Below are 24,458 nucleotides of genomic sequence, written 5' to 3'. Positions count from 1 at the left end.
GGAAAATAATTGAAAGTGAAAGTTATTTTGATGTTGTTGAAGAACATAAATATTAAAAGAGGAAAAATACCAGAAACCAAATAAAATTAACAGACACATAGAGACATAGCTAAAAGTCATAATGTACAAGACTAATTGCAGATATTACTTTAAAAAAAAACATAGAGATAGATACGATTGTATCTGTCTACAAATAAAAACTTAGTTATACCCATTGTGAGTCTGCAAAAGTATTAACTGAGTTTCTTTCAGCAATCAGTAGTCATTTAGAAATGTTAGTTGTTCATAGCTTTGAAAAATATCATCAACAAGGAACAAAATCTGAACAGAAGCTTTGACTTTGACTAACAATATAGTTACAAGGAAACTTCTATTGTATCTTGTTGAGTGTGTTCGAAATTGTTAACAAAACCATTATACAATGTTGTCTAGAATTAACTATAGAAGCTAGGAAAATCAACATTAATAAATAAGGTGAAAATATTTTAAAAATAGTAATTAATGGTAAATTCATAAATATTAATTTATAATACAACAACATAATTAGGATTTACTAAGTTTTATTTAAGAAAATTATGTCAGTTATATAGGTCAAGAACAGCTAGCCCCTCAATGATGACAGCCGGCAATAAACTCCCATGATAATCTTGTTAGTAACTATACATTAATGACTAACCAAGGCCAGTGTTTATCTCTATAATTTAACACTTTTTATCTACAAACGCGAGAGACAAAATCAGTAGTACTAAATGAATTTGCTTCGAATATCTTAACAGCAAACAATGAATTGCAATATATATTTTCGTCTGCATGGAAAAAAAACTGGCTAATAAGAAACAGTGTAACCATGTTTGAAACACAATGACAGGTTTTGCTATAGATTTCTTTACTGAAGATGAATGAAAATAAATAAATTTTAATGAATTTACCTTATTATAAGCCTTGTATCGCTAATTAACTTAATATGAAATCAATACCAGTGCAGAATGCATGCAATATGCACTTTCTATGGTTTCTGTGACTTTAATTTGATCATAACCTATGTTTTAGTGTAACTTCTCTACCGTGACCATTTGTGAAGCTGGATAACTATTGTAATGACAACAATTAGCCATTTACTTCCTGTTTAGGTATCTGTTAAAGGAGCTACGCTATAAACTAACGAATAACATTCCCTTTATATGAATCATTACTGTTTGAATAGTCATAATAATACATACCCTTTCGAATGCTATATTTGGCACACAAAGAAGGCACGTATAGTAAGTTATAAATGAGGTTAGAATTCCATTGATAAAATCGCAAAAGCAAATAATTCTCAACAGTTTTCGTAAAAAAGTAATATCAACAAAAGTTTGACAAAACAGTAGCACAGAGGTGACAAACTGACATTTAGTAGGAAGTGGAGCAGTGACAACAACGGGATGTATGTAAATGCTAAAAAGCAGTTCTTCCTTTCTACCTTGGTAAAATAAGCTTAAGACTAAAAGAGACAAAGATACCGGCGTCTCATGTTAGACAACCGAACCATAAAAACGAATGACGTCGCCAGCTGTTTCCGTTGCATTCGTACTCATATATAACAAACATTATTTTATTTTATACAAATTTATTGTATTTTATTTTTATTTATTTATAGTTATATATTATTTTTCTAAAAAATATTATAAACTAGGTATTTAGAAATATAAAGCGTTCATTGCAAAAGCCAAATTGTAAACAGGTACGCTTTTTCAAAATCGGAACGTTTCCAGTAGAAATGATAGAGTTGTCATTTGTCATTTTGTCAGTCAAGTCAATTAAATGTCAAATCAAAATAGAAGAGACTAAATCCAGAAATTGCATTGTTTTTTCTGAATTTTTAATAATTATTGTTATTAAGGAATACTTCCAGAGCGATCGTTTTATTTTCTGCAACATTTACACCAAAAGAAGAAGAAAATGGTAAGTAACTTTTACATATTTCTTTATCAACGGAAAACTATGGCACTATTTGTTGTGATGACTAATAAATTAGGACTTTCGTGTTATCCGCATTATCCTATGTTTCAGACTGAACAACAGATGGATTGCGCTTTGGATTTAATGAGGAGGCTTCCGCCCCAACAAATTGAGAAGAATTTAACAGATTTGATCGATTTAGTCCCAAGTTTGTGCGAAGATCTCTTGTCGTCCGTCGACCAGCCGTTGAAGATCGCTCAAGATCGCAGCACTGGGAAGGATTACTTGTTATGTGATTATAATCGAGACGGTGATTCGTACAGATCGCCTTGGTCAAATACGTACGATCCACCATTGGAGGATGGGTCAATGCCGTCTGAAAAATTGAGGAAGCTTGAGATAGAAGCTAACTATGCCTTCGATCAGTACAGAGAAATGTATTTTGAGGGAGGCGTGAGCTCTGTTTATCTGTGGGACATGGACCATGGCTTTGCAGGTTTGTTTAATTTTATAATTTCCTTCTTTATTTATGTTTCTGAGTATTAAACAGATAAGATAGTATGATGTGGGAGTTTGATAGAAATGTTGGTGTATGTAATCTATTGTAGTATTTTTTAAATTTAGAATAATGATTCTTGACAAAGATTTCCTTATTTTGATTAATAGACCAAATTCAGATTATACTGTATCATGTCAGTCATTTCAATTGATGCACTGAAAAGTGTTATTGGATAATACAGGCACATTTTCCATTCATAATATTGCAGTAGAATTGTGAGAAATGAGCCCAGAATGGTAGGACTGATCACCAGCTGTCTGGTGCTTGTGCTGGCATCCTCAACCAAGAATCAATAAGATAACCCAAAATAACTTTTCAGGAGTAATATTAATAAAGAAAGCCGGAGATGGGTCCCAGAAGATCAAAGGGTGCTGGGACTCCATCCACGTCGTAGAGGTAGTTGAGAAGAGTTCGGGCCGCAATGCCCACTACAAGTTGACGTCCACGGCGATGCTGTGGCTTCAGACTAACAAGGAAGGCAGTGGTACTATGAATCTTGGGGGAAGCTTGACTAGACAGGTAAATTGGCCTTTTCTTTTTGTGTGTTATGAGTTATCTATATATTTCCTTGCCAATTTTGGCATAAAAACTATTTCTGAACCTGTTTCTTTGTAAATAATAAAAGTTTAAATTTTTGAGACTATTCTAGCATATTTATATACTAAATAACAGTTAACGCGTTTTATACCTGTTATTTAGTATATAACTGTAACTATTCCTGCATATTCTTTTGGTTGGAAAGATATGGTCATCTTAGTGACTAAGAAGAGTTGTGTGTGTGCCATTCATTTTTCATCATTAAAGTTGTATCCTCATGGCATAGGGTCATGTGTGAACAGTAGCTCTCTTGACTAAAGCCTTCCAGGTAAATTGATCTTGAGCCTGCTTTAAGGCCTCATGGACCTAAACATTAACTAAGTGACCTGCTAAGGACTGTACAAATGTAGATGAAAAAGTAGGAAAGCGGACCCTGAGCTCCAACGCTCAACGGCTGTGAAAGAAACCGGGAACACGCACAGAACACGCAAAAATAAATAATTACGTGTTCTAGGCTGAGCAGGACTCGCCTGTGAGCGAGGTGACCCCTCACATCATCAACATCGGCCGCATGGTCGAGGACATGGAGAACAAGATTAGGAACACCCTTAATGACATCTACTTTGGTGAGTTTGTATTTTTTTTACTACTCTATCCCACTGCTGGGCAAAGGTCTATCCCAACTTTTTCAAAGTTGATCTGATGCCAGAGTCAACCGTTTCTTTTTAAACTTTGCAGGATAAAATTGAATCATTTATATAAAGAAATTCACTTCATGTTATATTTTATATTATTATAGTATAGTACTTAATAATAATTTCTCAAAAAGCTAAAAACTAATAGTAGTTTTATATATACGTACATATTCCTAAAAAGTTGGACTTTTTGGGTATGGTTTGTGTTTAACCTAATAATAATATTGATTTCAACTTGTTTCTCACCTTGTTTGTAGAAAACTTTAATAGATTTTAATGATCTTGTTCCTTAGTTAACATAACATTTAATGTTATATAGATTTCACTGTAATTCATTAATCTCAAATAAAAGTATTTTGATTGTTTATTGCGTTTTCACTAATAGATCGTTTTTAGGTTGAATCCTGAAGAAGGTTTAGTTGTGCAATTTATTATTTTACTCGAGCGAAGCCGGTATGGGCAGATAGTATAAGTACAAAACTAAAAAATAAGAAGAAATAATACAGATACTTCTTTATCCTTCACGAGGTAGACAGAGCCAAGAACCTCGGAAGGCAAAGTTTAGCTGTATGGTGGGCTGCTAGGAAGAATTTAACTCTTGTCAAATAGTTTGCTAGCCCATCGCCTATGGCTAGGGCTGTAAGACTAATTAACAGCCCTTTCCCTTTTACAATCTGCGCGGGAGAAGCTGCTGGCGCATTCTATTTTCTTTCGCCCCAAGACCAGAACGAAAGACAATAATGATTGTTTAATATCCAGGCAAGACCAAAGACATAGTGAACGGGCTGCGGTCGGCGGTGCCCGCGCACGTGACGCAGCGCACGGCCGCGCTGCAGCACGACCTCGCCGTCGCGCTGCAGCGGCGTCACGTCGCGCGGATCGACTGAGCCGACAACGGTGAGTTCTTGCTTAAATCACACTAGCTTCGCCCCTGGGCTCCTGTGGGAATTTCGGTATAAATGCGTAATATTTCACCCGTTTATACCGAAATTTATTTTATATGTATACAAATAAGCCTTCTAATATTATATATTAAAACAACCCGTATTAAAATCCATTGCAAAGTTTTAAAGATGGGACAGACAAAGGAAAAGTATTAATGTGGACGACTCACAATTTTTTAGAATTTTAGTCTCTCTGTATTTTGATTGCGCATCACCCATAAACTACTGGATTAAAACTGATGCGGTTTCACAGTTGTAAAGCGGATGGCCTAACTTAAAATCTGGTATAGATTTCATCGCGATATGTTGCTTAGAAGCCGAGATATTGACAATAATGAGAGCGGAGGGACGAAATAAACGCGGGCGAAGCCGCGGGCAAAAGCTAGTTATACATAAAATATTAATGTGAACGTGTGATATAAAATATATAAATATATAATTGTTTCAGATGAGGTGGAAATTTGGGGTACAGACTCATAATGAAGCCACCGCAAGCATCCTTGACATGATGTTTAAATTTAGTTTCGAGTCGTGAGAAATTTCATTCAAAAATAACGAAGATTACTCCAAATACATTTTAAGCTCATAGTTGAAGTCCTAGTATTAAGAATTGCGAAAACTAATGAAAGTATATATATTTTTTTCGATGTAATTACCGATGTAAAAATTAAGATTCTCTTTGAGGTACTTGTAGAGATAGAAACAAGAAGCTGGGGGTAATTATAGAGGCTGCCAAGTCTAATGTCGGCTACACACTATCGGCAAACTCAGATGCTGACCCGAATGGATGAGAATTGCGTGGTTTGTATAAGAGCTATTACTTACCGCAATGGAAAACCAACAATGTATGCCAAATTTTCCAATTTCAGCGAACTGTGTCGCTATGATGTATAATCGGCGTCAATGTCATTTTTAAAAGACAAACATTTTTCTTATACGCGTAGCCCTTATTGTGTAAAAATAAAAATTTTTAAAAGCCTAAAAAATATCACTACGTATAGGAAAACTGGAAGGCGGCCTCTTTTAATTAGAGCTTCTTGGTAATAAATTAATCAATGCGACCTCTTTGGTGCTTTGAAGAAAATAGTAGTAAAATAGTCCATATATTTCTGTATTTTTGTCTTTTAGAATTTATTCGAAAATTCTATTATAGTATCGATAATAAGCTTTCATTGTATTGATTTATTACCCTACGTATCCATCTCACTGTTATATTGCATTTTTATTGCTTAGTATTTTTTATTGTGAATTAGAGAAAGTGTATTTTAAATTAAGGTATACTGTAAGATTCAGTAGTAGCGATTACGTCGATTATATTGCGATTTTATTTTGATTTATCAGTTGGATACTGGCCTCTCTAATAAAGAAATATTTATCTGACGTTTTTTTGTTTTATTTTAGCAAATTTTAAACAAGTAAGCAACCGGGGTCGGTTTCATCACCAACAGCCATTTAAACTGCTAGGGCCTTCCATATGGATGGATAAGGGTTGGATTAGCTCAAATTCAAATGTCTGGTGAAAATAACAAGGATACACATTTAGTTTAAAAAAATAGAACAGCTTCACCGCGTCGTCGATATTGCGTTTGAAATCAGTAAATTTGTGATGCCGATCGATAGGTTAGTATAATATTATCTATCCCGTGCTTCCAAAACTATGATCTATAATCTGATGATATCATGGAATTAGTAGGTAGTCGTTACGAAGTACTTATTAAATCCATGCTTCGTTTACATTGATTTTTTTGTTGTTGGCTCAACCTGCCACTGTCACAAATGTCACAAGCTATCAAAATTTAAACCTTCCATCACATCAAATCAAACCTTATCAAAATTAGGTAGGTAGGTAGGTACCTACGTAATTTGCGATGCGATATGTCAGGAACCTATGTTTATTTTATATATTTTTTAAGGTAATGTTTATTAAAAAATGAGTGATGATGAAGTAGTGATCATCAATGATGGTATAGAAAATGATTCGGTATGTACTTAATTTTACTATGTTTACACTATGATTTGAATTCATTGAAATTAGTTCGCTATTTTTGGGTAAATGTTTAATTACTTTATTTTATTGAGGTTTATTAACTTCTTGATTTTTTAAAGTTAGGTACTTAAAAAAATTGTTGAATGTAGATGCTAAAACACTTTTACTTACTTTAATTTTTTCAGGATATAGAAATCGTTGATATTTCTAAAGAAACCAGTACAGAATTGAAATCACCCAAGGATGGGACCATTATTATAGATGATGAAAATGTACAAAATGAAAATGATGTCATTGAAATTATTGACATAGACCGGGATGCAAATGATAAATGTGTCAAAGAATATTTGAACAAAGTATGCTCTGAGAACAAAATGCTTGGAGAATTTATTGAAAAGTGCCTGGATATAGAAAACACTAGTGGAATGTTGCGAGTAATACATAGGACATTTTTGCCATTATATTTCAAATTGGATGACACATACAGAGAAAATGATTTTAAAAAACTAATAGATATGACAACACGAGCTTTGGAAGTGAATCCATTGAGAAAATTTTCACATCTTAAGAATGTGTGTGAGGTAATGAAATGCTTTGCCAAAGATAGGAAGAAAGTCAATTTTGTAACACTGACAACAGATATCAAAGGTAATTTTACATCTTAACTGTTCTACAAGTGTCTATAACTATATTATGACTACATCTGATAATTACTTTATTAAAGGATATATGATTTGATAAAGGATAGATGCTGTGTTCATATGGTAATTTTTAAAGTATCCCTTTGACAGTTAGCAACAGTGGCGCCGCCTCTTTTGTAGCGCGGACTTTAGGTATATTTAAATAATTTCTATTGCTTTGTACCTAAATCTAACGTTTATTTTCACATTCAGCCAAACCTAGTCCACGAAAGCCTCAGAAACGGAAACACAAAACATCAGTGAGTAAAAAAAACAACAAAAAAGTGAAAAGAAAAACAAAAGAAGTAATTGTAGTTGAAGATGTTGACGAATCTGCAACTAACACAAGTATAGATAATGAAACACCAGCAAATAATAATTCAATGGAAACTTCAGACGTTGTAATTTTAGATGAATTAGAACTTCCAAATAATAGTAATAAGGAAAATAATATTTGCAGCAATAATAATGAAATGTCAACACAGGACTCGAATTCTGAAGTGAATACTAGTGAGTTTTTAGTTCCTCATAAATCTGAAGAATACATAATGAGGGAAAAGAAGGCTCTAAGGATTAAATATATTGAAAAACAGATTGAGTGGTACAAGGCAAAAATTGATGTTTTGGAACAACAAGAAGTGGATTGGGATTCTTTTAATTCCCCTTATGTAGTATCTGAAGAGTAAGCATTACTTTATTAATACAAATTCAAAGACTATTGTCATGTTTTGAATCATAGATTTTAACTTTAATTACATGTAATTATATTTTATGCTGAGCGATGATGATTCATGCATGTGTACATAAAGCCACCCTTAAAGCGATTGCTCGCTGCATCCTCCCTCTATTAAAATATATTTTTAATTTTCCCAAAGAAATTAATATAAATGTAAGGTGACGCTAGTGTGCGAAGAGTAATCGCCAGTCGATCGAAGTAATGCCGGCTACACACTATCGAAAAACTCAAGGCGAATAAACATACATTGCGTAGGTTGTATGTGAAGATTTATTTACCTCTTAAGAAAAACTAGCAATGTACGTCGAAACAAAAATTTGTCGAACTGTTTGCCAATAATTGAAAGGCATAACCACGTCATATTTTAAATTTGAGTAGCTCAATTTGTAGCAGTTGACTGGTAGTACACATTTTTTATATACTACCAAACAAGCAACAGTATGCCGTTCACCAGATGGGAAGTAGTATCGCAGCCTATGAACGCCTGCAATCTTGCTTGCAACACTAGGGAGGTCACACGCGTGTTGCCGACTTTTAGCCTATGGTCTTTTGCCACAGCACCCTGTAATTCCACTGTCTCTCTCATCAATACAATCACTGCCGTTTAGCAGCTGAAATAGATGATGATTTTACAATATATTTTTTCAGGTTAAAGTCAATGATTGTCAAACTATACGAGGAGCTATGCACGCTAACTGGGTGCGAAGCAGTCAAGAAACGAGAAGTCAGATTTACAGCGGTCGAGGGGCGCCCACAGCTGCCCGTGAAGTTGCTGGAAGAATTCATAAATGAAAACATTAGCAGTGACGGTCACCCACACTTCCCGGATTTCACTGAGGTCGTCAAGTGCGTTACTAAAGCTAATGCGGATGCTAAATTGGGGTGGTCGCAACCACAGATCATGGCTGAAGGTAAAAATATTTTTTTTTTGCCCATAGAATATCTTCTATACCACAGGCAATCCTGTCCTACTAATATTATAAATGCGAAAGTTTGTGAGGATATGTGTATGTATGTTTGTTACTCTTTCAGGCAAAATCTACTGCACCATTGTTATGAAATTTAGTACCTACATACATGGGTAGAATATAATCTGGAATAACACATAGGGCACATTTTATCCCGAAATTCTCACTGGAACGAAGCTCCGGGCGCAGCTAGTACAATATAAAAGAAAACTCAGTAGCCTATGTTCGTCATAGTTTTCTATGCAAATCCTAGTAAGTACGTGAACGAGTATTAAGGCTGCCTACGCACTGGCGATTGGTCGCTGGTCGCGTGGCATCAAATTTGACGCCGCGGCCAACGGTGGCCGCTGGTCGCTGGCCGCTAAGTGCGTAGGGGCTATAGCGATTGCCATATAAAGTCCAGAATTCACTGGCCGCCGCGACCAGGTCGCGGCGACCATGATCGCCAATGCGTAGGAGGCCTAACACTTCACGTCCTTGTCTCTAAAGGTATAAAGTAATCCAGCCCTTAAAAGTTCAATCGGCGCGAGTTATTTAGAAATTCATGGTTATACTTACGATTATAGTTGCTATACTAACATGTTTTATTGCAGCGAGAAATTTATTCACATACTGCGGCCAGGCGTTGCAGGAGAATCGCAAGAAGCGCGAATGGCGATACTTACTCAGTCGAATCAACTCTCAACTTGATACTGATCCTGCTGAGAATGACCCGATCCTGATGCAACGTTTGGAGGTAAACCGACGCATTGCTGTGAAGAAGGAAGCTGATCTTTTGGACAAGTGAGTCGTTCGTAGTTTTTGATGAAGGTCCCAGATGGGGGGATGGTATACTGGTAATCTGTCACAACTGTATTGTTCACCTAATTTCTTATCTATACTATTATTATAAAGAGGTAAGCGTTTGTGAGTTCGTATGTTTGAGCCGGGTAATCACCGAAACTACCGAATCGATTTAATTTTTTTTTTCACCATTTGAAAGGTTCATTATCCAAGATGCTATGCTATAGGCTATATTTTATCTCAAAATTCCCATGGGAGCGAAGCCCCGGGCAACATCTAGTTTATTATAATGTGATTTCTATGTGAGAGAAGAAGTAAAGTTTTTTATTGGTTCTTGAATAATATATTATTCGTCAGTAGATACTATATTACAATACTACATGTTGCTAGTTACACATATCTTTCATGTGTTTTCAGATATGTTGAATTGGAACAGATTACTAACAGTAACAGCCAAATTACTCCGTTTAGAGTTGCTCAAGGCGCATCTGATGATGAAGATAACAACGAATTAGAAACTCAAACAACTAATAAAGAAATCACTACTTTAAATCATAATTTCAACAATTTGACTAATTGCAATAATGAAACTGGTAACAAACAGTGTAGGCCGGAGATTATTACTTCTAAAAGTATAGTATATGGCAATCATAGAACTAATACTGATGATATGCATGAAACCAATATTCTAGACCAGAAAAATAACGTTGAATCCAACGAAACGCTTAATGCCCCAAAATTTATAGAAATATCTGTGCCTGCCATTAATACAGCTGAGAATGAAAAGAGTGCTGATGCAGCTGCCTTAGAAAATAAACAAAATGACAAAAGAATGATAGAAGTTTATGTTGAAAATAATAAACCCCCAGAAGTCAAACTAATTAATGTTTCTAGTATCGATACTAATGAAAGTAGTTTACCCCTAGAAACCAAAGAGACCAGAATTGAAACTGGAATTAAAGAATTAGTTCAAATAGAAGCTGTATTTGATTCAGCTGGGAATGACAAGGTAATTGATGATGACTGTACTATGAATACAGGAAATATAGTCATAAAAGATGTTTATTCAATTGAAACTAAACAAGAAGTTACTAGTTTACAGAATAATGACTGGGACAAAGATAATTCTGATGTAGCAAATAGAATAATAGAAAAAAATATGCAAGAATATTCTAATAATCAAGGAGAATATACTGAAGAAAATGAAAACATAAGTGTCAATAAAGATATCGTTCCTGTTACCGTTTTAAATACTATTAACTGCGACACAGAGAAATCGAATGCCTTCACTACATTAGAGAAAAATGTACACAAAGATTACAACAATCATACAAATCAAGGAAAATTTGCAGTTGAAACGGCTCAAAATAATGAAACTACATCGTGCGATCATGTAAACTCAGATGTTAATAACGATATACTACAAACTGTTAAAGTGGAATCTTCAGATGTCTTAAACCATATGCAAAAATTCGGAGATTCGTTTTCGGCTACTATTTTTGATATAGAAGATCCATTTCTAGTGATCGAGATATCAGATAGTTCAGATGATTCAGATTGTGATATGGAGGTCTTAGATATGTAATATTTGTGGAAATTACTCTTAATTATTTAACTAAGTTTGTTTTACCTTTATACGTTATAAACAAAAAAAAACGGATATATAAAAAAACCCTATGTAGGCAAATTATTTTTCCGTAAATCACCACCATGAAACATAAAACATGTAGCACAAGTTCTTTTTTTTTTCACGATGCGTTTGCGATACGGGAAAGAGCATCTCGACGTTAGTAACATGTTAGGTATTTGTATGTTTGCTACATATCGAGTGGCAATAATTGCTTTATATTGGAAGTTATTTTCTGGCAAAAGAAACCTCATGCTAAGGCTACTGTATATGCTTTTACCTGCACGCGACTGGCAACTTTATTTTCTCATAAGATGGGAATAAAAATAATTCGCTTGAGGTGTTCTATGGCGTATTCATCGCACAGTGATCACAAAAGGTTATTAGTTTCGTTATATACACTAACGTTTTGTGGTGGCACTGGACGTGTCATGAGCTAAAACGGTTTGTACACGCCGAGTTACACCGCGACTTGTAACACTATTAAACATCTATAGAAAAAATAGCGTTGTGTAGTAGTTTTACACATTGCAACTGTCTTCCTCTCAATGACTTAAGTAATATTATTACTCAATGGTCACTGTATTCAAATTATAGTGACTCAACGGGAACAAACCGCTAAAACGGCTGTGCTGCATAATGGCGCGGATCGCATGTGTAATGCGTAGCAGTGCGCGTTTGTATGAAGTGTAATATGCGTAGACAATGTAGTACACGCTACCCAGCAGCTACGCATTACATATTCGGTCTATAGTGTATTCAAATTATAGTGACTCAACGGGAACAAACCGCTAAAACGGCTGTGCTGCATAATGGCGCGGATCGCATGTGTAATGCGTAGCAGTGCGCGTTTGTATGAAGTGTAATATGCGTAGACAATGTAGTACACGCTACCCAGCAGCTACGCATTACATATTCGGTCTATAGAATTCGGCGAAAGTTAGTTCTATCTAGGTCTCTCAGATCTTGTCGTCGATTTTTAATGTATAGTTTTTATTACTGTTAAGACTGAAGTTGTTACACTACGTATTAAAATGTATCTTTATATTTTTTTCGTTTCATTCCAGAAACTTCTATGGGAAGGGGTGGGCAGAAAAATAAACCATAAAATCTACCAAAACAAAAAGTATCTACGAAATATTAAATCACAAGTCACGATCCTTTTGTACAGATTTAATTCGTCTGACTGTTAAATACTTATTACTGCATGTACATTTATTCATTGGCAATGTTCTATTAAATTCGGTAGGAATATTTGCACATTGACAATATTGAGAGCAAATCTGCAAGAATGTAGGATATTACAAGAATCCATAGATGTTCCAATCTTACGTATATACAGGTTAGTACTAAACCGTTGCATATTTTTCTGACATATGCCCGAATATAAAAAATAATTTTAAGTTTCCTAAACAAATCCGCACATTTTAAAGTCAATAATGTCCCAATCTCTTGAACCACAAGGTCTCGTACTTTACAACAAAAGCTTCGATGATAATTACACGAGTTAATTTGCCGAGCTAATCTTAACCAACACAAACTAATTTTCCTAAGAAATGTGCTGATGTGTTTATGGTCCTTTGGTACATATCAGGTCGTTTTGTGAGCTTCTCAAAATGAAAATTTCGACGCGAATAGTCTACTTCTTAAGGTTGTCAACTTTTGTATGTTACAATTGGTATAATGCAAAATCTTCTAAACTTATAATTTCACGATATAAAAAGAATTACGGTAATTAATTTTTGAGATGTGGCACCACAAAAATAATCTTTTATTCGAACTTCAATAAAATCAAACTGAATAAATGATATGTTATGCGAAATAATACATTTATCTTTTAATTAAACAATTCGAAGTAGAAATTACGAAGTATTAACATAATATAGGTCTGTAAGGGAACTGTGATTAAAATATTTCGAAAAGTTATTAAAGAGTGGCCGATTTCTAATTAATATTTTGAGAAGTTGACAATATGAGATGATACGCTTCATTATAATATAGCTCAATATGGCTCGTTATACAATGGCCGTCGAAGTCAAAGTAAGCGGACAGACCATGTGTGCAAGAGAAATCAATTTCTAATGATAAAACTTACGGGTGCACCAACAATTCTAAGGGTACGAATAAAAGTTACTTCACATTTAATGCGCACGTTATTCCATGTCTTGGATATTACAAAAGATTAGCTCCAAGGAAGGATTACATCGATTTGGGTCTCGCGACCGAAAGAAAAGTTTTAATTTTTTTTTACTAAGTATTTTATTTTACACCTCGCGATGTCTTTACATTATACCTTAGGTTTCTTTTTTTTTATAAAATAAAAACCTGATTACAAGCTGCTAAGTATAAAAACTTGTCCAACAATAACGATTATGCAATTTCCGAGAAAAAAAAATGTACAGACAGACAACGTAATCGTCATCCATTATAAACAGCCCAAACTTTCTACAACCTGCGATGTACGAATTTTGAATGCATAAAAAAATATTTCTCCTATAGGGCCTTACCTTACATTCTTACATTAAATTTCGTATAATCATATCGTCTTTGACAATTTGATGTTAAAAATGATAGGTCCATGGACATACAAGTGAACGATACCCTATCTAGTCCCTCTGAAAGGCAACACTTGCTGTTACAGTGCCGACAACAATCACTATACTTACAAACATGGAATTTAGGCAATCTTAAGCCACTCGATTACGTGTAACATTTCATGTGTTCAAATATCCAAATAAAGAGAGCAAGGAAAGGCCGAGACGAGCCAAATATTAGTATAAAACGTGCTATTTCTTCTACAAAATGCATTTTCAGTCTTGACTGAAGATATTTCTCAAAATGACATGTTATCAGTCTTAGTTATGGTAGCGGTAGAACTATTTAGTATTCCGGTCGTGTATTTGAACAGATGGCAAGTGTTACACCGAAGGGAGGACGCCGCGCAAACGCCGAGAAGCGCATCAAACTGATGACACGACTCCGAAACAGGACTAATCAATCACACACCACATTCAAGAATTTTCCTTTATTTCTATTTTTTTGTTTGTTTTCTTGATTTTTATATGTATTAATTAATTTAGCATTAAAATATGGTAATAACTTCAGTTTGCGTCCATCTTTTCGTCGGATTAATAAACCACTATAAAACATTTAATATCCACCACAAGGAATTTACACACCGATGTCGATCAACAAAGTTTCGGCGGCTCGCGGAGCGTAACGTAACGTTGTGTAGACGTTATGTAAGCGAAAAGAGAACAAACAAAACAAAAGTCCCGGCTAGCGTCGGCGCTCGCGTCGCTGCACTAGGGCGATCCGCGCCCCAGTGGGTACACTATTACACTTATCAAAATAAATTAATGTACGATTGCTTATGAGCAAACTATTTCATAGATACTTATTTCATTGTATGCAATAACCATACCGAGTTCGGTCGAACGGCGGTTCCTTTTACTAAAAATCTAAAATTTGGCACTCGCCCGTGGATCGAGGACCGCCCGAACAAATTTTTAGTACTAGGACTAGAGACCCTTACGGCTACATTACAAGTTACACGTCTCTAGCTCGATCCTTGAGAAACATCGCGCCTTGAGATTATTGCTGATGTATACCCGACATGTTATCGCGAGCTCCGCGCCAAACCACGATATTTTACGTTAAATTAGACATAATATTATGTTTTACATTTATGTAAGAGTTGTTGATTGTAAAAAAATTATATGCTTGTTATATCCCTATAAATGCTGTGTTGGTTTATTTGTCAAGAGCCGTGTTTGCCTTCACCGCGATCACACACTCCTCGCCGCAAGATTTCAAAACGGTGCACTGAAACAAAAAAAAAATGGCGTTAAACATCATCAATCAATCAAAACATTCTTCCGTAGCCGACTGACGACAACTTGGTATATAAATTTCATAGAGTGAAGAACAAGAAAAAAATTCCCAAAATTCCCACAGGAACAGTATTTAGTCGCATACGAGCAATACAATAACTAATTGAATATAAAATTGACTATTCTTAAACAGCTGATCTTCACAGTTAGGTTTTTCGTAAATTTCTGTATAAATTAAACAACATGTTAATGAGAAAAATAGTGGAACGAAACTCAAACAATCTAAGGACTCCATATTTATAAAAAAGGTACAAGTTATCATAAACATTGCAATCGTAGATGCAATCGAGCGGAAAGGTGTCTAGGTTTGTTACGGTCTATTTCTTCTATATCTATAAATCGTAATACATTACAAAACCGAAGGAATATCGCTGCGGCTTGATTTCATTCAAACATGTCAAAGATTTTTTACAACTAGCTTCAAATTTTACTTCACTACTATTTGACGTTTTACGTTACAGGTTTTCATGTGTTCAAAAACGTATATGATACGTTTGTGCTTAGCTTTGTTACAGCGCAAAACGATAGACTGTCTATAAAAATAATGGTCTTGTAATGTTTTTTTTTTTAATTTTACTCTTGTGGCAATGAATATTTATAATTTTAACGAACAATTTTTTTTTGGCATTGCAATACCAAATCTAACGGTCTAGATTAGTTGATAAACATCCAGTGTTGCCAGCCAGGAGGACACAGCAACCTCAATTATTCTCTCCTGTTTATACACAGATGTAATGTCCAACGTTTACGGACTAGTATCATTAGCTGTTATTATTATTACACTGCTAAATGAAATAAAACTACTTCCACACAACGTCGGTTGATGAAGCTATAGATTGTAATATGGCATGTTAAAACAAATTTACGCCGCAATATGTATGTATGTGACCGGGAAAAGTCAAGGACGGGCGTTTGCCTTTCCAAGGCCTAAAACACTTATTTTTGGACATGTCCAATACTTGAAATAATTAATTTAAAGGCGGAATATTATTAGCTACTAGGTGAATTGCTCGCGACGCGACTCCACGTAAATTAAACTGTCACTTTCCTACTCTCTATCTACACACCCAAAAATCCGCTCAATTGCTCTATTTTGAGGTTAGCTTGTCTATCTCTATGAACGCGATAAACTATAAAACGACTGGACGGATTTTTGTACGGTTTTCACCAATAGTGCGACTTCTGAGGGAGATTTAAATGTATAATTTTATTAGTGTTTTACCAAAGCGGATCCGGGACGGGCCACTAGTGAAATATAATTTAGAAACAAAGATTGTCAGGTTTAAATGTGACAATTCTTGAATCATAGGCATACATCGTTCTTATAACACTTATCATTTATTTTTATTTGATAACGAAAATGTAATTCGTCATGACTACGATAATTCTAGTGAATTTACAGAATAATGAACATTATAAATAAGCTAGAAACTATATAACACTAGTTGGGCCCTGTGGTTTCGTTCTTTTGGGAATTTTGGAATTAAAATTGCCCTATTTCAGCAAATATTTTGCGACATTGAGTGACCAACATATTCACTCACGCCTTTATAATATTCCGTAGTAGGATTCGAACAAAATAACGTACGGGTTCGATTATAATAGTGATTCATTATACAACAGTAATGTTATTAACACGCAACAAGAACTACAATTGTAAAACCATTGAGACGTGATTATGGCATATTAGTAGCACAATCGACATCCAGTAAAGTTGTGCTCGAGACGGGAGTCCATATAGCTAGCGATAGCACTAACCCAGGGCAATAGGCTGAGATTTAATCTTCGAGTAAATTTAGCACCAGCATATTACAGAATATGCTAGAGACTCTATACTCGATCAAGAAACTAAAATTTATGTACTAATGCTTGTGTTTCTTTGTTCATTTATTATACTAGTAAATTTGAGGGAAGAAATACGATTAACATTTTGCAACTTGGGAGGTTAGACCTTATTTTCCAGATAATGAAGGATCTTTTGTCTATTAAATTCAGTGATATGGCAGAAAAACAAATGCCAGTAGCTAGCACACTTGCATGCCAGCGACTTGACCATTTTACTGTAGTCACATTTAGAAATAAAAAGTTATTAATTACGCTTCATGTTAGCTTTTGATCGAGATCTGTTTTATGTGCCATTATTTGAGATAGGTGGAAATCTTATGTATCTGTTACATAGATACTAGAAAGAGGGAACGCGGCAAACCAACGCCAACGTTTACCCCAAGATATCGATTTGTAATTTAGCAGAATGACTTCAAAGGAGACCTTTACCCAGGTGTGGGACGAAATAGGTAAAAAAAACTAAATTTTAGGTACAATAATCTGGCTCAGATAAACTCACCAATAACTCCTTGCCGCTGTCAAAGTCGGAGCGGAGCTGGGTGCCAAGGTCACCATCAGGGATCTTCAGGTCTTCACGGAGGTCACCGTTGTCAGCCATCAGGGTCAGGTAGCCGTCGTCAGATATGTCCGTGAGTTGGTAGTCTTCACGCTTCACGTGGGGAACGTCCATGTTGTGGGTGGAGGGGCAGATATCTTCGTATCTGGAGTAGATGGAAAAAATACTTGATTTAGCAATAAGCTTACTAGAGTTTTGATTTCAGATTAATTTATAGCAAGTTTTTTAAGTTCGTACGTATGTGTAAATAAAAGATATGTTAAAGTGACGCCCTGCAGGGGTACAGCAAATGCGGGGGAAGCTAGTTGCCATTTATTTTAAAAAACATTTTTCTCAAAACGCAGAGTACATTTGGAGATTTACCTATGCCCGTTTTTTGAGGTGTACATTTGTGAAGTGCTCATTTCGTGAAATGCACATTTTGCGTTATTAGAATATTAGAATTTGTGCCCCTGGACGGTGATCCCATACCACAGTTGTGGAATGAGACGCATAGTCGGGCCTAGCATATAATTTACGAGGACCCTCAGCACGAGAACGGTATGGACCGACCTCGCGACTCTATGGGCTCGCATAAAGTTGTCGTATGACGGAAATGCAAATGCACAATTAAAAAATAAAATTTTGAAACTGATGACGTTTTATAACAAAATGTAATTAACTTTTTTCTTTCAGAATACCTACTTATCAATTCACAAGTTTATCAGATGACTTGAACTGATATTTAATCAAGTTTCGTCATTTTTTTATTTCATATGTCACTTCTGAGAAGCTAATGTAAGATTTGATGACATCATTATTTATACCACGAAATATTGTCTCTATTATGTAAGTAAATAGTGATAAAAACTTAATTTTTACGAATCTTCAGGGCAAGAGTGAAAATAATTTATTGAGCTTGGATGTACCCCCTTAAGACTCAATTTTTGCCATCAGTCTAAATTGAGACTTGAATCTATATAGGTATTACTTATAAGGCAAATATTTTATGATGCACTCAAGTAATTATTTTAAAATATTCCAAACCATTATCCTTACATATTATAAAACAAATCTTATGCTGCGTCTGTGTTAACTCGAAAAACTACTGCACGGATTTTCATCACTCACAGACGGCAATTTCCAGAGTCCAATTTATCTGAAACTAGTGGCCTGTCCCAGTCAAATTTAACTTTCTCAGTGTGGGTCAATACTCACACTAACCAAAATGGTAAATTAAAAGCTTGTAAATGATCAGGTACTCACTTTTTTCCGTTAAATATGTCTATGCCAACCAAGTGAACCTTAGCGTGTCCGTGCTTGCCAGTCTTAGAAGTGGACATCTCGACAATCTTGCACGGGCGACCCTTGAGCATGACGAAGCCGTTCTTGCGCAAAGCAGAACATTGCATTGGGAAGGTAGCCGAAGCCCCGGAGTCCCCAGTCTCGAAATGTGTGTCCTCGATATCTCCCATTTTGGTGGTGTACTGATTAACTACGGTCAGGAGTGATCTGTCAAAGAGAATCGTTGTATTAGTAACTATTGTTAAGTATAAAGAGGACCTTAATGAAGTAGTGGTCACCATGTACATCCGTAGGTAAAGACATGGATATGACTGGTACTTGAAAGATCTTTGCCATTTTATCATTTAGATCAAACTCAGTGAACCGAATAGGATTTCATGTCAGTCATGTGTACTACCTGCATGTGTTTTAGGTCAAATGAAAAGTCTGTATGCGTAGTGCCAAGGGTAATAACTAGAATTGAAGGCTGATTTACACCAAATAAGTGAATGCTCATTCTATTCCCACAATAGCTGTGTAACCCTGACTATACCACTAGTTTCATTGATTTGTCACATGATTCAACCAATGGCTGACCCGAGTCTGCCAGTCAGTGGCCAGCCGGGCCTGCTGTTCAGAAACAAGACAGAATGGGGATAGAAAGTGTAAATAACCCTTAAGAACCATTGAAGAAAATCTTGATACAAAAACATCAATGTTTGGGGTATGCCTAGTGCCTACAGTTTACAACAAAATGCAAAGATTTTTTCATTTACACCAAATATGTACTTTCTCTTAAAAATAATGTTTGATCAAACCATGTGCTACAGCCTCTAAATAAAAAAACCTTGCATTAACAGTACACATTCTCATGATTCATTGTCAAAAAAATTAGCACAGGTTATTGACACTGGGTCATTGAACTTGGCAAGAATTGAAAGTGACTTTTGACTTCTATCAAAATTACTAGTACACAAATTTAATTTTCCTTAATAATTCACAATATCTAAGATCCAAAGATCTAAGCTTCAGATATAACCCTAAGTAAAAATAATTAAGTAAAACATTGTCAAATACTGCCTGCCTCAAACTACAGTATGAAGTGGAAGTTTTATCTTTCTTTTTAAAGAAAGAGTTGATATTTGCTTCATTTAACACAGTCATTATACTGGTTCAGCAATGCAAATAATTTATTGATTGGCGAATTCAGCTACGCAGAAATAGTCCAAGCTTGCTTCAACTTAGACTATACCATGATTCATATCCCTTCGTACAGTATGGAAATCTGATTCTGGAAACTATATAGCCCTGGACGGTGATCCCTTAACACAGCAGTGTAATGAGACGCATAGTCGGGCTTGGGATATGTTTTTCCAGTACCCTCAGCACGGGCACAATATTAAGACTGTGCTCGCGACTCTATGGGCTGGTAGGTAACCATTTCAGAACATTACTTCATCCTCTTAGTCAACTCAGCTAAATTTGTGAGAACCAATATTCAGAATTTTTATATTGAGAGTGTTTATTGTGTGTAGGGTTATCTTTGGAACTACTCGAAGGAAGCTAGATTCATAAGTTACTTTTTATCCTGATATTCCCACAGGAGTGAAGCCTAGCAACATGGCTAGCTATAAAACGAAGTTATAGTGTTGAATCAATATTGTTTCCAAATGTAACGGTTAAATTAAAACTCATTTCTCTAGGTCTGTGTCAAAATTAATGAAATTAATACTAAAGTAGCAGCTGGCACAATGTGGTCTGTAAATGTGGGATGGATGTGTTTCTGGCACTTTGCCTAAAGAAAAATCATGAATTGTATACCTACTTATATGTTGGCCATTGCTGTTACACAGATGTGCTTAGCTGTCAATATGTTACTTTCTCCAAAGTATGGGCATACAGTAAAACCAGCCTGACAAGATGACAAACTTATTTTCATAACCTCAAAACTATATTGCAAGGATTACTAAATTGACTAATGCTTGGTCAGTGTATAACAAAGGAAATTATAGGTGTACAATATGTATAACAGCTCATACATAGTAAATACAAGACTACTTTTATAGGTACCTAACTACTGTATAGGTGGTACTGTTTGATATAAAATGGTAATTTTGACATTTCATGTGAGAATTATCAACATCAATTTATAACAATGAATACAAATTCTTGATTTCATTGTAATATAATGTAAATAGAAATATGTGCAAAGGAATACTCACATGTAATGCAAAAGGAAAAAATGGCAAGGGACGCGACAGTTGTGAATCACTATACATATGTTTATGAAAAATTTCACGACCTAACCCCACCTACCGACAGCAGATTGATTCAACCCTTTCTATGGAATGAAAGCACAAAGAAAGTGCACTGCACCCTAAGTATGAAATGTCATTTTATATCAGAGAAAAATAATAAGACATTGAACTTAAGCTTGACACGAGATAGCAACCATTTGATCCCCCGTGTGGCTATTTGGACATGTGGCTTCACTAAGGGACATCTTGGGACATTTTATCTTCGATCCTATGCACTTCAATTAAAATATCACAAAACAGTTCTTACACCTATACTACAATGCACTAGCTGTAATGTAGAATAGAAAATGTGAACTTGATTTTAAATCCGCCTTGAAAGATAACGATAGAAAAATAGCAATTTGTCAAAAGTGCCGGCGCCGCGCAACAAATTATTTGCATTATTTACACAAAATCCACACAACATTGTCGCCGTACTTTCACAAAATATAGTTCACCATTGAAAATACTTACGAAAACTGTAATTACAACTATTTAAAAGGGATTCACAATAAAACTAAGATATTTATCGACACTCACATGTGACCGACGGGTTCTTCAACCGAAAGGTCAATTTGCGCCTGCGTAGCACCTATAACACTCACTTCCGGCAATGGGGTTCGCAAAATAGATAAAACGCCGCACATTGTTGGCGCCAAATACAAAATTATTATTTATATTAACCAATAAAAAGTAATGGGTTTAGTATTAAAATTTACTACAAATAAAAATATTTTAGAAACAATATTCATTACATTTATGATATTGCAATAGTCCTGCTAAATTATTCATATTCATAAAAGATTTTTCATACTGTACTGTTTTGCCGACACATATGAAGTAGAGCTAAAGAGATACGAGATGGCAGCACAAACAAATTCGACGCTTCTACAGATAATACAAGCAATAGGTATGTCCATGGCATAGTAAATGGCGTGGATAATTATTTGGAAAAAATAAGGTAGAAATGTTTAATTTTTCAAAATAATTGTATTAGATATCATATAAGAGAAATATTCATTATTTTTATCTTTATGATTTTGAGTACATTGCATGGTAAGATTTCATTACATGTCAGTAATGTTTTATTGGAAGATAGGTAGATGGCGCTACGAATACCAAAAAGAAGACCGGAAGCCAATGCCAAATAAGCATACGGCCCTCCTGATATCTATGTGACGAACATGACATATTATTGTGACTATACCATGGATTTAGTATACTAATTCCATGGACTATACAACTACACCATGGTGACCTATGGGTCACCATGGTGTAGTTGTTGTAATTTACTAAAGTTAAAAATTACAGTTGTTGTAGATAATAATATGTGATGGGAGTTGCTCTTAAATTACTACGCTAATAGTAATTAGCTGCCATTAACTCCATGTCTGACAAAAATATGTAATACAGTATAATTTACATTTGTACAGTATAATTTTCATCAAAATCAGTAGTGGCGATAACATCGATCCTCACAAACTTTCGCACTAGTAATAATATTAGTACCTAGTAGTAATAATATTACTTTTGCTCGCGGCTTCATCCGCGTGAATTTCTTACAGGAAAAATATTTTTGTTGAGGATATTATATGCTATGGACCAGGTAATAAAATGGACACTCGAAAATGCCCGCACAACTTGAGTAATGTCCAAAATAAGTAGGCAATCAGCTAACTCATAATAATCAATCACTATTATTAATTTCTGCCAAAAATCCTTACTAACATTACGGATATATTAATGCATTCCATTCAAACTCATGAAATGCATGCTTGATTGCAGTGTATTAGTATTATCAAAATAGAAAATACTAAATGCTGTCCGGGGCTTCGCTCTCATGGGAATTTTGAGATAAGTTATAGTCCATAGCAATCTTGGATAATGTATCTTTCTAATGGTGAAATAATTTTTGAAATCAGTTCGGTAGTTTCGGAGATTATTCGCCTCAAACATATAAACTCACAAACTCACAAACGCTTATTTTGCTTATAGCATTAAGTTCGCCATTTGTTTATAAGTATGTTTTTACTTGGAACAATAAAGTTTTATAAATAAATACCTCTTTATAATAATAGTATAGTGTATTTGTCGCTTAGTACACTTAGGTACTTCGTAGTTACACTCGATGGAGAAAAAAAATTACTTAAAGAAAGGCGAAAACAAACAAAGTAATTAATAACACGACAGATAACATCTCAAAAGCATTGAATTACTAGAGCAAATCCGAACATAATGATCCTTGCTATAATAAAAGTGTAGCAACAATGGACCGCAAGGGTTTAAAAGCTTTCTCTAATAAATCACAGAGGAGGGGTTGAAAAAACCCCAAGGGTTGAGATTCTTGAAGATACAATTACGTAACCATTGATAGTTATTAGAAGGCTATTAAAAGATGACATACCGTTTTCTTTTTTCTGATTATTTTTTAACCCTCGACGCAAAAGTGGAGTGTTATAAATTTGACCGCTAAGTGTGGGTCTGTCTGTCTGTCTGTGTACATGGCACCGTAGATCATTACCGGATGAACCTATTTGGATGCGGTTCTTTTTATTTGATAGCAAATTTTTATGCGGTGGTTTTTAGATAAGTATGTTTGATCAAAATCGTTTCAGCCTTTCAAAAGTTGTAGCGAAATGAATATTGAAAGTCGGGTTTTTTTTTTTATTTGTTTAACAACTAAACTTATTGTATCATGTCGTCAAGGATTAATAATGATATTTAATAAAAAAAATTCTTAAGTCCCTCCTTGCTTCGGAAGGCACCATAAGCCGTTGGATGTATTTACAAAATGAACGAATGAATGATTTATTTATAAATTTGCACTAGAAGTTAAAACACTCCAATCTGCAATGGGCTCACGTGATGTTGGTTGTATTTACAGAATGAATGAATGATTTATTTATAAATTTGCACTAGAAGTTAAAACACTCCAATCTGCAATGGGCTCACGTGATGTTGGTTGTATTTACAGAATGAATGAATGAATGATTTATTTATAAATTTGCACTAGAAGTTAAAACACTCCAATCTGCAATGGGCTCACGTGATGTTGGTTGTATTTACAGAATGAATGATTTGTTTATAAATTAGCACTAGAAGTTAAAACACTCCAATCTGCACCATTGCAGAACCATTGAGCCCATG

At 34.9% G+C, this 24,458-nt stretch overlaps 4 protein-coding genes across 7 annotated transcripts in view; 2 read left to right on the top strand and 2 right to left on the bottom strand.

The window, feature by feature from the left end:
* LOC135309842 (atypical protein kinase C-like) overlaps positions 1 to 1,403 on the bottom strand; it is a 137,437-nt gene extending 136,034 nt beyond the window's left edge. The window contains exon 1 of one of the 2 annotated variants that reach the window (XM_064436350.1): positions 1,221 to 1,403. The gene's annotated coding sequence lies outside the window, so the exon portion shown is untranslated. The remainder of the gene's footprint in view (positions 1 to 1,220) is intronic. The other variant, XM_064436351.1, reaches the window with a different exon arrangement.
* Positions 1,404 to 1,785: 382 nt separating this feature from the next.
* cpb (capping protein beta) lies at positions 1,786 to 6,056 on the top strand. The gene is made up of 6 exons (XM_053754253.1): positions 1,786 to 1,944; positions 2,053 to 2,437; positions 2,820 to 3,019; positions 3,552 to 3,663; positions 4,492 to 4,629; positions 5,125 to 6,056. Exons 1-5 carry the CDS (start codon positions 1,942 to 1,944, stop codon positions 4,617 to 4,619), a joined length of 828 nt encoding a protein of 275 aa, XP_053610228.1. The 5' UTR covers positions 1,786 to 1,941; the 3' UTR covers positions 4,620 to 4,629; positions 5,125 to 6,056.
* A 430-nt stretch (positions 6,057 to 6,486) lies between these two features.
* Positions 6,487 to 13,768, top strand: LOC128675127 (uncharacterized). Its single transcript, XM_053754287.2, has 6 exons — positions 6,487 to 6,657; positions 6,849 to 7,311; positions 7,557 to 8,025; positions 8,728 to 8,990; positions 9,641 to 9,830; positions 10,248 to 13,768. Exons 1-6 carry the CDS (start codon positions 6,607 to 6,609, stop codon positions 11,413 to 11,415), a joined length of 2,604 nt encoding a protein of 867 aa, XP_053610262.1. The 5' UTR covers positions 6,487 to 6,606; the 3' UTR covers positions 11,416 to 13,768.
* Positions 12,616 to 21,986, bottom strand: eEF5 (eukaryotic translation elongation factor 5). 3 transcript variants are annotated; one of them, XM_053754288.1, is made up of 4 exons: positions 21,852 to 21,986; positions 18,997 to 19,242; positions 17,695 to 17,896; positions 12,616 to 15,282 (listed from the first exon to the last, which is right to left on the bottom strand). In XM_053754288.1, the coding sequence occupies exons 1-4, from the start codon at positions 21,956 to 21,958 to the stop codon at positions 15,211 to 15,213; spliced, it is 627 nt and encodes a 208-aa protein (XP_053610263.1). In that variant the 5' UTR covers positions 21,959 to 21,986; the 3' UTR covers positions 12,616 to 15,210. The 3 variants fall into 3 exon arrangements, with proteins under 3 accessions (XP_053610263.1, XP_053610264.1, XP_053610265.1); XM_053754289.2 differs by having other exon boundaries at positions 21,786 to 21,894; XM_053754290.2 differs by lacking the exon at positions 21,852 to 21,986 and adding an exon at positions 21,237 to 21,794.
* Positions 21,987 to 24,458: the final 2,472 nt, after the last annotated feature.

The sequence above is a fragment of the Plodia interpunctella genome, chromosome 14 (genome assembly GCF_027563975.2).
Source record: "Plodia interpunctella isolate USDA-ARS_2022_Savannah chromosome 14, ilPloInte3.2, whole genome shotgun sequence".
NCBI classification, from domain to species: Eukaryota; Metazoa; Arthropoda; class Insecta; order Lepidoptera; family Pyralidae; genus Plodia; species Plodia interpunctella.
Note: the sequence above shows the minus strand (reverse complement) of the source record. Positions and strands in the feature narration are given on the sequence as shown.

Excerpts from the sequence above, each read along its gene's own strand:
- cpb (XM_053754253.1), top strand. Across the intron at positions 3,020-3,551 it reads GGGGAAGCTTGACTAGACAG|GCTGAGCAGGACTCGCCTGT; the intron begins GTAAATTGGCCT and ends TACGTGTTCTAG. Across the intron at positions 3,664-4,491 it reads CCTTAATGACATCTACTTTG|GCAAGACCAAAGACATAGTG; the intron begins GTGAGTTTGTAT and ends TTTAATATCCAG.
- LOC128675127 (XM_053754287.2), top strand. The coding sequence starts at position 6,607 with ATGAGTGATGATGAAGTAGTGATCATCAATGATGGTATAGAAAATGAT. Across the intron at positions 8,026-8,727 it reads CCTTATGTAGTATCTGAAGA|GTTAAAGTCAATGATTGTCA; the intron begins GTAAGCATTACT and ends ATATTTTTTCAG. Across the intron at positions 8,991-9,640 it reads ACCACAGATCATGGCTGAAG|CGAGAAATTTATTCACATAC; the intron begins GTAAAAATATTT and ends GTTTTATTGCAG.
- eEF5 (XM_053754288.1), bottom strand. The coding sequence starts at position 21,958 with ATGTGCGGCGTTTTATCTATTTTGCGAACCCCATTGCCGGAAGTGAGT. Across the intron at positions 19,243-21,851 it reads GAAGAACCCGTCGGTCACAT|ATCACTCCTGACCGTAGTTA; the intron begins GTGAGTGTCGAT and ends TCTCTTTGACAG. Across the intron at positions 15,283-17,694 it reads ACAGCGGCAAGGAGTTATTG|TGCACCGTTTTGAAATCTTG; the intron begins GTGAGTTTATCT and ends TTTTTGTTTCAG.